Source organism: Hylaeus volcanicus, chromosome 4, assembly GCF_026283585.1.
Source record: "Hylaeus volcanicus isolate JK05 chromosome 4, UHH_iyHylVolc1.0_haploid, whole genome shotgun sequence".
NCBI lineage: Eukaryota > Metazoa > Arthropoda > Insecta > Hymenoptera > Colletidae > Hylaeus > Hylaeus volcanicus.
In genome coordinates this window covers 17467987-17480605 of record NC_071979.1, presented here as the reverse complement: position 1 = coordinate 17480605, position 12619 = coordinate 17467987, and the positions used below count along the sequence as shown (strand labels likewise).

Sequence of the window (12619 nt, the reverse complement as noted above, 5' to 3'; positions counted from 1 at the left end):
AAGTTTTGCTCATCGTGTTTAGTCTTGTCGGTTTTTCATTTCAATTCATTTTGGTAAAATATAAATAAAGTTTATTGGAGTTTATTTAGATTGTTTTAATTTCACATTCAATTACAAAATAATAGCCACCGACATAAAGTCGCTTGAGTAAAATTGCCGGTCAACGATGTGTTGAGATAACCACTGCCTCATCCTTTGTCAATCATCTCAAATCAAACTCCAGTAGTAAACATTCTAAAATTGAACCTGAGATAATCCCTTTCCATTTTCCATTTTCCGAATCTATAAAAGTCACTACTTTTCCCTTTGAAGGCAGAAAATTATCCGAACCGTCTTAGCACGAGGAACTACATACTGTATCACGCGAATATCTACGTTGACATCGTTTAATTTCACTCAACGTTGGAACTTATTACATAGAAAAAAAGTAACGACACTAACGGAATACAACAAATCTTTTAAATGTTAGTTTGTTGCGCCATTGGCTCGCGCTAAGCCAATATGGAGGCCTCTCTGCAACTTTATTTTCTGCCTATACACTGGACGTTCGTCGCGACGACTAGCGATCGTTCGCCACGGCGATAAGGGTTGGTGGCGAACTTCATAAAGGAGAGATTATCCGGCCAGTTACATTATCTTATTAAGCCTCGATATCCTGAAAACTTGTTTCGCTTATCTGGCTCGTTAATATCAACCGCTTACGGCAGATAAATGGTTTGTGTGTGTGCACGGCGATACCAGGTAGGTGATTAGCAATCTCGCGTGTGTTGCTGCAGAATGCAGTTGCGGTAGCAGAAACGCGGATCCGTGATCAGCAGCCGTTTGGCTCATCGTTGTGTCTGGTCTTGGGAGACTTTTTGCCATAAACTTCTCGCAGGCAGAGGAATCGGCGGAAAAACGTTCTGGCAACAGAGATCGTTCCACGTAGACGTCGCGTGACAATGTTCCTTCAGCAAGGTGAACGTCTACCTAGGCTTTACTCAGCGGTCCCAGCAGGACTAGGTAGATCAAAGAGCTCGTTGTTTCTTAAGCTGTTTCTCTAGGGACATTTTGCGTGACGATATTTTCGGCGCGGCCGCTTGTCACCCCTGCCACGACTTCGTCAATGTTTCATTCGCATGCGATCACCCCAACCACCGTGTACCAGCGATACACTAAGTGGTTTTGCTCATAAAGCTGTAACGGTTCGTAGGATAATGTGGCTGGTAAGTGGTCTCATCTCAAGCAGTAGGGCGAGTATCACGGTGGCTGGGAGCGCACATGCTACCCGTGAAAAAGCTCCTGCCGAGAAATGCTTCCGTTCCTTGCAGGAAAGTTCGAGGTGTCCTTGATGTCCTAGAGATTGCAGAAAATTAATATCGTTATTTTACGTACATTTCGAATGAATCGTGTTAGGAAATATTTCGCTAATAAAATTTCTGTATTACCAGTTACTTTTTCCCCCAAAAATGTTCTAAGTGATCACCTGTCGGCTTACAGACAGATAACGAGCACCCAATGTTGAAAATATTTTCCTTGACAAATAAATAAATGAAAATGTTTCATTTAACGCAATTATCGAAGAATATTATCACCGGATACATACTAAAACTACTTAACTAAAGTGTTTCAGTGGTAAAGTTTTATAATACGACAGTTTATATAATACGTAATTTATCATGTAATTACCATATAATTTTTTATGCAAATTTCCAGCAATATATAATTTTCATGCAATTTAATAGGTAATGTAACGAGCAACTGGAAAAGCTGTTGCGCGTTTCCTTTCATTTCGTAGGCGAAGAGAAGAAGAGAGGGTGTTAGTAAAAATGTAGAAACTACTGCTGTGAATAATAATGTGTCTTTTGAATCACATTTGCAATCATTTTATTAGTGATCATATTAAAATCCAACTAATGAGTCTGACATCCTGATCTTTTTCTGAACAACGCGTACAATAATTGGAAACAGAAGACCACGTGGCTTGTAAAGAGCAGTCTATCGAATTCAAAGAAGTGGCAAAGAAAGGCGGAAGTGTGTCGTTCGTAGGAAATTGACTATTGGAACAGCTATGAAATGAAAGAGAAATATTGAAAATGTACCTGGCTCATGAAAACCTATTATTTATAAACAAAAAGTTACATTCACGTTACATCTCACTTTATAGATGGCAGGGATTATATGCATTTTGAGTGGCATTCTATTAAGATGTAAGGTATAGTTATAGTATGATACTATTATTTACAAGTATGCTTTGCGTGATTTTACATACGCGATTTCACAATTTTTATGTTTTATTTAAACGTTTAATGTCACGTCAATTGCACGTATTGATTATTAACAGCATGCTGGGACTAGTTTTTATGGTTCCACGTTAGCAGTACCTTCTGGAATAAATTTGTATTTGTAATTTGTAAATTGATATCATTACAACGATCCTTGAAAGTCTCTTGCAACTAGAAGCTCTTACGCAAACGTTCCTTAGGGTCGCAAACAATATTGATTGGGTAATTTTTAATCGAAGCATGCCATTCTCTTTCTTCCAAACGTTCTTTGCTTATATGAGCCGTTCACTGTACGAATCGATTAACTCCACTTTTTGAAAAATCTTAAATTTAAGTGTCAAACCACTTGGTATAATCATAACTTTGTATATTTATAATAACTTTCCTGAATAATAAAGATTAACACCGTTAAACGACAAAATTTGTTTTTCCATTGAATGATAAATAATTTATTTCAGAGGTCATTTTGATCGCATTTCTCAACTTCTTGTTTTATGGAGTTAATCGATTTGTACAATGAACGTTTCATATCTTGGTCGCAATTCATTCAAGCACACGAATCAAACCCTCTTTTCTACTACCCTACAATAAGTATTAGTTTTGAGTAATAGAAAATGTTCAGAGGTGTCCGATTATTTCTTCACAGGGGCGTATCCGTTCCCCAACGATGATATTTGCTCCCCCACCTCTGGGGCATTCTGAAAAAGTTTCAAATTTCAAAGTCCTTTCCCTTCGACGTGATTTGGTGTTGCGAGTAGAGCCAGGGAGGATGCGTGACAGGGACACTAGCGTTATTTTTATAATCTCGTTTTGCCTGCTCCGAAGCCAAGGCGGTCTCAGCGTGTTGCTGGCTGCTCTTACCGAGAGACGCGCGTGCATCAAGAGGAAAAAAAGGTATCGCGGGCGGGGTATCGCGTTACCGATCGGTAGGTAAGGGTCTTGTCTTCCCTCTCTTTTTCACCTCTTTGTTGGAAGGGCCCCATAAAGGGGTGAAGGGTGAGCGCATGCACGGGCGGCCAATAAAACTCGGAGATATCGGGGACGCGACACGTTGGACAATAAAACGAATGGACGGGTCCCGTTGAAATAATTATAGCGCAGATCTGATAAATATTCGTCCCGATTCTCTGAACCGTCGGTGAAACCGACGTCCATTCCTCGGCGTCGTTGGAACGGTGATTTATCGATAGGTGACGGTTTCCGTTTCGTCTTACCTCTGCGCAGAGCTTCTTGGAAAATCGTGACCCTTTTATTATTCGAACTTAGTATTCTATAAAGCCGTGTTTCTAGGACTGTGCGGTAAGGACACCTGAGGCACTGTGTGATTCATAGGATGTGTATGCGTTATGTTGTTCTTCCCAGTGTTCTAGGTTGTGCGAACCAGAATTTTTATCATCTGAACAGTTGCACTTTGATAGACGTTGATATTAAATTTTAAAAGCAATTTGGAATAATCAAGGATACGTTCTAATGAACACACAAGCCGAAATATTTGTAATCAAGGAATATGTGACAAACCCCTTGCATAATCACCTGCACAGTAGACTATGCCCTATAGCGAATGTGGTCGTGCACAGTCAAAAATCATGGATACGTAGGATGTGTCCAGATTTCACGCACACCACTCCGTCCGATCGATCGAATCCGATGAAGCCACGCAGAGAGAAGTTTAACGAGAGCTGGGTCCGCTCTCGCGAGATAAGCGCAGTGTAGCCTGCACCGCAGCGCATTCATCCATGCATTCCTGTCCGGTTTTCTCCTTTTCTGGTTGTCCCCCCCCTCCGGCTCCCCTCGACCTATCTACCGTCTCTGATACGACGCAGACCTCCCCCCCTTCTATTCCTGCCTCCCTCTTTGCTACCCTCTTCGACCACCTCTCGTCTTTTCTTCCTCCCTCTCCACGGACCCAGTCTCGCGTCCTTGTCCCTTTCAGGGCCCAAAAGAGAGGGAGACTAAGGCCTCTCGCGTCTTTGTCTGGTCGCGAAAGGCCCTCACCCCCCTCCCCAAGCTCGCTGGCATCGTCCACCCCCGGCTTTTGTCTTATTATTTTGTCGGCGCGCGGCCCCGCAGGTATATCTCTCCTTCTACACGGCACTCCTCTCTTCTCTCGCTGCGATCCCCGCATATAAACATCGCGGCTTTATCTGAGCGTTTTATAGCGGAGGTCCCGTGCACAGCCGTCGGGGACCGGGCCCAGGATTGCCCCGCAGAGCGAGGAGACCACGGGGCCCGACACGGACGGCAAGCATCGCGGACCCCTCTGCCTACGCTCCACTCGCCAGGAGAGTTCCTCTCGACTCTGGAAAGAGAGTTTCCCTCTCGAGAGTCACTCTCGCCGAAGGACGTTACCCAATTGTTTAATTAGCTTAAGGGGTTAGGTCTAGTCAGCGGCGTGAAGAAATGAGTATTTTAAATAATTTTTTTTTAATTAAAATCGATGTAAGAGATATCATCACGTTGGCAATGTTTGTAAACATTGCGAAAAGCACGGAAGTATACTCTCCTACTCGAAACAGTAAAATAGTAAAATCCGTCGACCTGAAGCTAAGTCAAGTACACGCGTACTCGACAAATTTTCAAACAGATTTTTTTCGAAAATATAATAAAGCGTCATATGAAAAAATTTTATTGTATATTTTCGATTCCATTTTTCACGTAGAATCACCCCCTACTCGCTTTTATCAGCAGTTACGGGGCACCCTGTATATTCTATGTATGAACTGCATACAAACATTTGAAAACGGTCGTGTTTAGTGATAATATCTGAGTAACTTCCCTTGTCAGTAGTACTCAATCTCTTATGGCTTTTGATCTCTTTCCCCGTAAAATTCTACTTTCTTCACTTTTACCTTTTCATGTGCTCATATATAATAAGGAAATTCATTAGTGTCTTTGGCCAGAGAAGTCGCAGAATATTCAGCAGGAGAGTTGAAGCTTACTCTTCTTTTTGTTTCTGTTCTGTCCGTGTTCGGCTCCGCTTCTTTATATCTTCTTCCCTCGTTGTTGCATCGACGATCGGGCGGCGCCAATTGAAAGGTCTGTTTTCACAGATTTCTGGCTTTGTTTCCCCGCTGCCACGAGGATCCAACGCGGCGAGGACGAATTTCAAGACCGGATCGTGAGAGGCGGTTCGATGTATAGAATCTGTATGGGGCTCGCAAGAACGTCGCGACAAAAAAGAGGAAAGCTGGTACCCTCATTAGCATACCATGTCTGGATCTTCTCTTCCCCACCCTTCCCAATTCTTCGTCTCTCCTTTTTCACTCGACTTGTTCGTCGCTCCGTCGTGTTTCTCGCCGCTTCGATAACTTCGACCGTTCTGTGGTCGTAATTTCGCCGCTTCCTTTTCGATGGACCGCGAGGGGCCCATTTCTCGACCCCTTCCTGGGCCCCATGGATTTCGTAATCCCGTTTGTTCGCTGCTTTAATCGATTCGATTGTTCCTTTGTCAATTGAAAGGCCCTATCCGAAACATTTTGGAGTCAACCGATACAATGCTGAGGAGAGTAAGATTTTCTGGTAATTGCTTGAAATGTATATATTTTTCCATGGAGATTATTTTTTATTAAGTTTATTCGACTATTACTGCAAATTTGACGAGAAATAAGACAGAAAACGAAAGTTGACTGGTGACTCTCTAAAACCTTAGTCGCGTAACGGGGAGATTCGCGTGTGAGCTAAGGCACGTTGTTCTACATATTTTGTAAACTTAATTGTGATTGTCTAAAGAAGATAGCTACTCCTTCATTGTTGATTCGTTATTTCTTCATTTCGATGGATAACTACTCTTCATTGATTTCGAAGCAATTTTGAACAAATTCAAAACTCAATCAAAATCATAGAAATATAACATTGCGAACAACGAGTATTCCAACTATCTTAACTGATCTATCTCTTTATTTACAGTAACACTGAACAAGAAATACTTTCTACAGAAGGGGTAATAAAACTCGATGTTTATTGCACACCTTTTCCACTGCTAACAATTCTCTCCACATTAGGTTAACGAATTATTGGCATCTAAACACCAATGGTCTCTTATTGAGGGTTGCGTACATCGCTGTACGTTTATTTGCGTGCTGCGTGCTATTTACCCGGTCTCCGTTGCGATCGATTTAATCTCAGGATCGACGATCAAGCCAAACGGAAAATCTGCGTTTCCTTCGAAATAAATAAGTAACGCAACAACGTGGTCATTTCTTAGAAGATCCGTGTTCCACGTGTCAATTAACGCTACTAGAGAGACAAACAACGAACACGAGATTATAAGATTGTCTCCAAATTTGAAATTCCTTGACGCGAACGATATTACTGGTCTCTCGTTCGTGGATTAAATATTAAGCAGTCATACGACAAATTACCTCGATGAATAAATTTGCATGTTTATGCGACGATTACCGCAAGTGTGACGAGAAATAAGACGGAGAACAAAAGTTGACTGGTGACTCTCTAAAACCTTGGTCGCATAACGGGGAAATTATGCGCGTGTGCTATGGCGTGTTGTTCTAAATATCTGGTAAACCTAATTGTGATTGTCTAAGGAAGATAGCTACTCTTTCATTGTTGATTCGTTGTTTCTTTATTTCGATGGATAACTCTTCGAGACACTTCGATTTTAAAGAAAAATGAAACTCAAGCTGTACACAATGGGAAAAACATTATCGCTTATACAGGTGTCCCTAATTTAAGTGTCAAAACTTTGGAAGCATGAGGGGCATCCAGAAACTAAGAAAAAAAGTGCTTTAGAGATTTGCTCATTTTTGCTTCGTTTTTAAGAAAATCATGAATAATAATAATTTTAACAAAGGTGAATGTAAAAATTTAAACTTCAGAATTGAGAAGTTGGAATAATTTATCCAGTTCTATATTCGTTCGTAATTATAGATTGATCAAGAAGCCTGTAATTAATAGTTGGCAAAGTTTGACTTCATTAAATCGCTTGAAGTAATTAAGTCAAGTATGCGTCCGGTTTCCATGAGACGGTGAATAGAATGAGTTCATAAATTGACAAGTTAACGTGCGTCAAAAGTCGAAAAGTGGTAGATCATGTTCAATTAAGTATCTTGTTTCCTTAAGAAGTGAGCACCTTTTCCAGAAATAAATTCAATGTAGCAGCTGATCGCATGATTTATCGAATATTGACGCTCATTAGACAGCGTTATTAATCGAGTCGCCAATAGTCCTTGATTAGTAAGTAGCATGTATTTGATAGACGTTTATTGAGATGGAATAGCAGATCCGATCGTTGCTTATGGATTATGCACTTTCTTGTTTTCCTTTGCGAGGCTATTTGAAGTTTCATCGGTACACGCTCGGTAAACACGGATATTAGTAATTGTTATTTGAATTGTTGTCAGATTTGCGCTCGTTTGCATCAATTAGGCGGAGATGCGGACAGTCAAAATCGATTACACGCATAAATTTTCCTCTCGTTCGTTTTCGTCCATTCATTTCTGTGTTCTGTCGAGTAAGATATCGCCTAATCCAGTGGTTCTTTATCTTTTCAATTTTATGCACCATGGCCATTTTTTTGTGCGAATCACTAGCAACTTAGATATAATTCTAAAAATGAAGTGTTCGTTTTCGAAGCAAATTACTGATATACGAATTCAGTTCTATGTGTGTTACAAAAAGTTTGAAAACCACTGGCACAAAACAACCTGGTGCAGTTGCATATCATAAATAAATAATATATATATTTATACAGGGAAGATATTTTAGATATTAATACGTCAACTATTTAGTAAAATTTTATAAAATATATGTTTTAAATGATGGATAAAAAATAATACAAGTTTTGTAAATACTCGATAATAACATCTCTCGACAAACGCTTATTTATTTTTAATATATTTTGCAGTATGTTGAAGTAACAATGCAAATGCCGCTAAAACGAAGCCATAAATAACGTCGTATGCCCTCGTGTTGATTGCGTTATCTTTATGCACAATGCGACACTGTTGTTTCGTAATTTTAGTCATTCTAACGAGGGACTTAAAACTAAAATTGCTTCGTTATCTATCATTTTCTCGGTTAGATAATTCCGAAACTTCAGCTTCATTGATTTCGATTTAAGCTACAGCCAGTGTAATAAGTATTCGTACAGGAACCATTTATTTTAAATGGGTTACTCTACGAATACTTATTACACTGACTGTACGTGATCTTTTAGTATTTTAGTAAAATACACAGTTTCAAAGAGTAAGACTGGTAACCATTTCGTGAAACTGTTAATAATCACATAAAAGTCATCGTGCTAAGAGGGCTTATGAACCGACTTCACACCTGCTGCATTTAGCTAACACAGTGTCAGCTTTTATTAGCACAGTATACTTCCAATAGATTTAGAGTAGCTCTGTCATATTCCAAATGGCATCGAAACGTGATAACAAACTCGTGAAAATAAATTCTCGGCAATGTTCCATCAATTTACGAAATGTTCCCTTTATTTTCTACGGATCTAATTCCCGATAATAACGAAATGAATTGGAAATCGAATGTCCTGATCGAAATTAGGCACGCTTACATCAAGACTCGGATTCTAACCACGGCTGGCATGAAACACGTTTCTTACGAGCGGTAGTCCTTCACGATAAGCGCCGTTTATTGCCGCGTAACAATCGTTTTTCAAATTTTACAATGGAGTTATTAGCTAATTCCAATGCAGCTGACCGTGAAAACGACAACGAGCGACGTGTAAATAACGCACCGCTGTCGGCTTGTTTAGATAACGCGAAATTTGCTTATCGAGGAGTAAAACTGGTAGCCGACTAGCTAATAGATTTTCAGAAAACGACCAGGGGTATCCAAGTGCGAATGCATACAAGGAAACTAAGAAGGAAAACGATCATGCGTGTAAAAACTATTGGGAGCAATTAGAAAATATCAAAATATACTTATACTTGGGACAATATATTTTACCGCAACAAATTCACGATGAATTAATTGAAATTTTATTTAGTTCTCTTGAAGGGACAATAATATTCATTATCCAGTTAATTCGATTTTTACTAGAATATCCTCCATCGATATTGGAGTGAAAGGTACATTGATATTTATGCAAAATGTGATCTATACGTTTATCTCTAATTAGTAAAATGCAGTATGTTGAAACGCATGCAGTGAATCCTACAGATCGACAAGTTAATTCACATAAAATTCAACAAACTTAACAACACATGAAAAATTCTGTTTGTTTCAAGTCGAATTCAAAGCGAAACTAAAGACAGATTTATGGAAAATGTGATCTATACGTTTATCTCTAATTAGTAAAATGCAGTATATTGAAACTCTTGCAGTGAATCCTACAGATCGACAAGTTAATTCACATAAAACACAACAACAAACTTAACAACACATGAGAAATTCTATTTGTTCCAAGTAAAGTCGAATTCAACGCAAAAGCAAATCGCGCATTTAATCGATACTCGACCTCGTTCGATCGTTTCTAACCCGTGCACGATATTTCTAAAATTTGTTTAGACAAAACACCACGAAAATTATTACCGTCGACGAAATCGACAGGCGACCGCATTAAAACGTTTCGTTTCCTCGAAGCGAAACGGAATTCGTCTTTGGAATTTTATTCCTCCGCGAGGTCTGGGCCTGGTTCCTCTCGATCTCCAGTGGCGAGGCACAAAAAGGCGCAAGAATCAGGCGTAAAATTTACGAGGCCTAGCTCCATCGTCGCACCGAAACGTTTAACGATCGATATTTACGGCCATGCTCGATCTCTCGTAGTTCGTAGGTGAAAGGAGTGGGTGGTGCTCGTGAGACGAAATGACGACAATCGCACACCGTGGTATACGGTTCCATATAAATAGCATTGTATTTCACAATTTTCGTGTACACTTCAATAAATATCTTTTAAGATGTATTTACATTGCGGCGAGGACAGGACAGTCGATTAGAAGAGAAGACTAAACGAACCCGTAACCGGTGACTCGGAAAACGTCGGCTCCGAATTATCATGGTCTCGCGAGAACCAGTCGGATCGTTCCGCGCTTTCATGCTTCTGCTCCGATTGTGTAACGTCCACCAGAGACGTGCAAAATTCCATTCGAATCACGGACTATTAATTTACTTGGCGATCTTTTAGGTACAACGATGAATTTAGAAACAATTTCTTTGCACAATCGTCAAATCATAACGACGTTAAACAAAATCTAACATAAATCAAACCCAGTGGCGCCAAAGGGTTCGTAATAAACGGAGCCAAAGAACAGCGATTTATTCCCATTTATTCTATCGAACACTCAACTCCTTATTCGTTCATCCTAAAAGATTTCATCTTGTAATTTAAATTGAAACTTTCATTTGACGACCAACAACGTTTATCTTTTATTCAGATAAGCACGAATTCTACTACATAAAAATTTTGCTCATTCCCGACGTCGACTAACTAGCAATTCGTAAAGGAAAAAAAGGTTACCACCGGTTAAGAGCTAACGCTGAAGACTCGATACGAGCTGCCGTCGGAGACCTCTCGCGGATCGAAGAACGTTCCTGCCGCGAAACGAAAAACAAATGCGCAACGTCAGCGTATTTTATGGCACTGATTCGATCGTTGCTTGGCCCGTGGATCACAGAATCACACATGCACGCGCAATTACTCTCGCCAAACAATAGTCGCGAGCACACACTACACGTATTCGGGCACAGAGTCGTCGACGAACGTCGTCTAGAGTAATCCTCCGATGTGATTGAAGCGGAGACCAATCCATCGACTCGATTATTCGTGAGTTCCCTTCACGTCCAAATGAAATATTCCTCAGTGGTTCCATGCTACAGCTTTTCCAGAGCGCGACTGTTGGTCAGCAGCTCCCTGGTGAGTCTCCACACTTGCTTGGCCGCGTTCTCCAGCCCGCTGGGCGACTTTCCTTTGAATAGATCCAGATTTGGCAAGAAATAGTGAGGACACCTGCGACACTGCAAACACGAGATCAGTTGCAATAGAATCCCATTGATACGATCGCCGATACACGTCTCGTCCCACTCGACCTCGTGAGGGTGTTTCTCGCACTCGTAGAGCAATAAGGTTTTCATGTGGTAGCTGGTGACAGGATTTCCAGGTAGATCCAGGTGTCTGTCCCTGAGGGTTTTCAAAATGCTTAGGCAACGTTTTCTGCTGGCCCCTTGGAGCAATCGATTTTCAGCATCTATAAAGGATAACGCCCAGGCGTCGCCCTCCATGGCGGACTGCTTGCCCTGCAGACCTATGCACTCTTTAGACAGCATATCGAAACCCTCTGTCTTCACTTCCGCGACGATGTTCGGATGGGGCCATGGTATGTGTGCTATAGGCCAATGAGAGGCCGATCTGGGCCAGAGTCCAGCGCATTTGAACGCCGGCGTGATCTGCACCACGTATCTTTCTCTAATCCTGAGCTTCACTTCGGTCGTATCAGCTATCATCTTCACGGAGTCCCTGTAGGCGCACTTGTCGCAGGCCTGCGCCACCAGGGTCTGAAACCTCGAGCGTATCTTCCTAGCAGACAGATATCCCGATGCGGTGATGAATTCCACCCAGAGGGACATAGACCTTTTCCGTCCGTCGCTGAGCTTCAGCACCGCGCAACCGGGCAGCGTGCCGTCGTCCACGAAATTCAGAACCCCCATCTGATTCAGGTAGATCACGATCTCGAACTCCGTCGGCGAGATCACGTCCAACCCGTCGAATCTACCGTTGTAGTCCGTCAGAGAAGAGATAAACCTGGGCTCCTGCACCTCCACCTCCTTCAGTACGTCCTGCACAACGCGACATACTTCTTGGATCGTCTTCATCACTTGGCTCTTCCTGGTCATCACCCGTTCTCCGAAATACTTGTTGATCTGGTACACCATCTTGGACTGGGCCGCCAGCATATCGGCCGGCAACAGCATGGTTGCGGCGGCCTGAAGCCTTCGAACGGCTTCTCTGTCACGAATTTCGTCACCGATCACCGCATCTTGCTCGAAGGGTCCTCGTCCGGACCTACACTCTCGTTAGTTCAGAGAGACGCGGTTCCTCGTCGCCGTTCCATTTAGTTTTTGGTACGGCTCTGGACCGTGGTCGAGGGTTTCGGTCGTGAAGGACCGAGAAAATTGAAAATCCGTTCCGTCCTCGTTCCCAGGGGTGTTTTTCCTCGTCGCGACGCTGAAGTGACGCCGGTGAGCGTCGGAGACACGAGCGAAAAGCAGAAGGAGAAGGTGTGCGAGCGACTCCGTGCAGGAGCAGATTGTCGACTGCGCTGTCGTTCACCTCCTCCGCTCCACCCGCTCTTGGACAGAGGAAAGGCGTGCTGAGTATACAACCCTCACCCAGGCCACGCCGTGTGGCTTCACTGGTCGACCAATCCCGTGGAAGATTGCATAGG

The 12619-nt window shown here is 42.0% G+C and overlaps 2 protein-coding genes across 16 annotated transcripts in view; one reads left to right on the top strand and one right to left on the bottom strand.

The window, feature by feature from the left end:
- Nucleotides 1-12619, top strand: part of LOC128875095 (neurobeachin) — a 242142-nt gene that overhangs the window by 187193 nt on the left and 42330 nt on the right. The window lies entirely within an intron of this gene.
- On the bottom strand, nt 10067-12504 carry LOC128875099 (protein mab-21). Its single transcript, XM_054120445.1, has one exon. The coding sequence runs from the start codon at nt 12144-12146 to the stop codon at nt 11049-11051; it is 1098 nt and encodes a 365-aa protein (XP_053976420.1). The 5' UTR covers nt 12147-12504; the 3' UTR covers nt 10067-11048.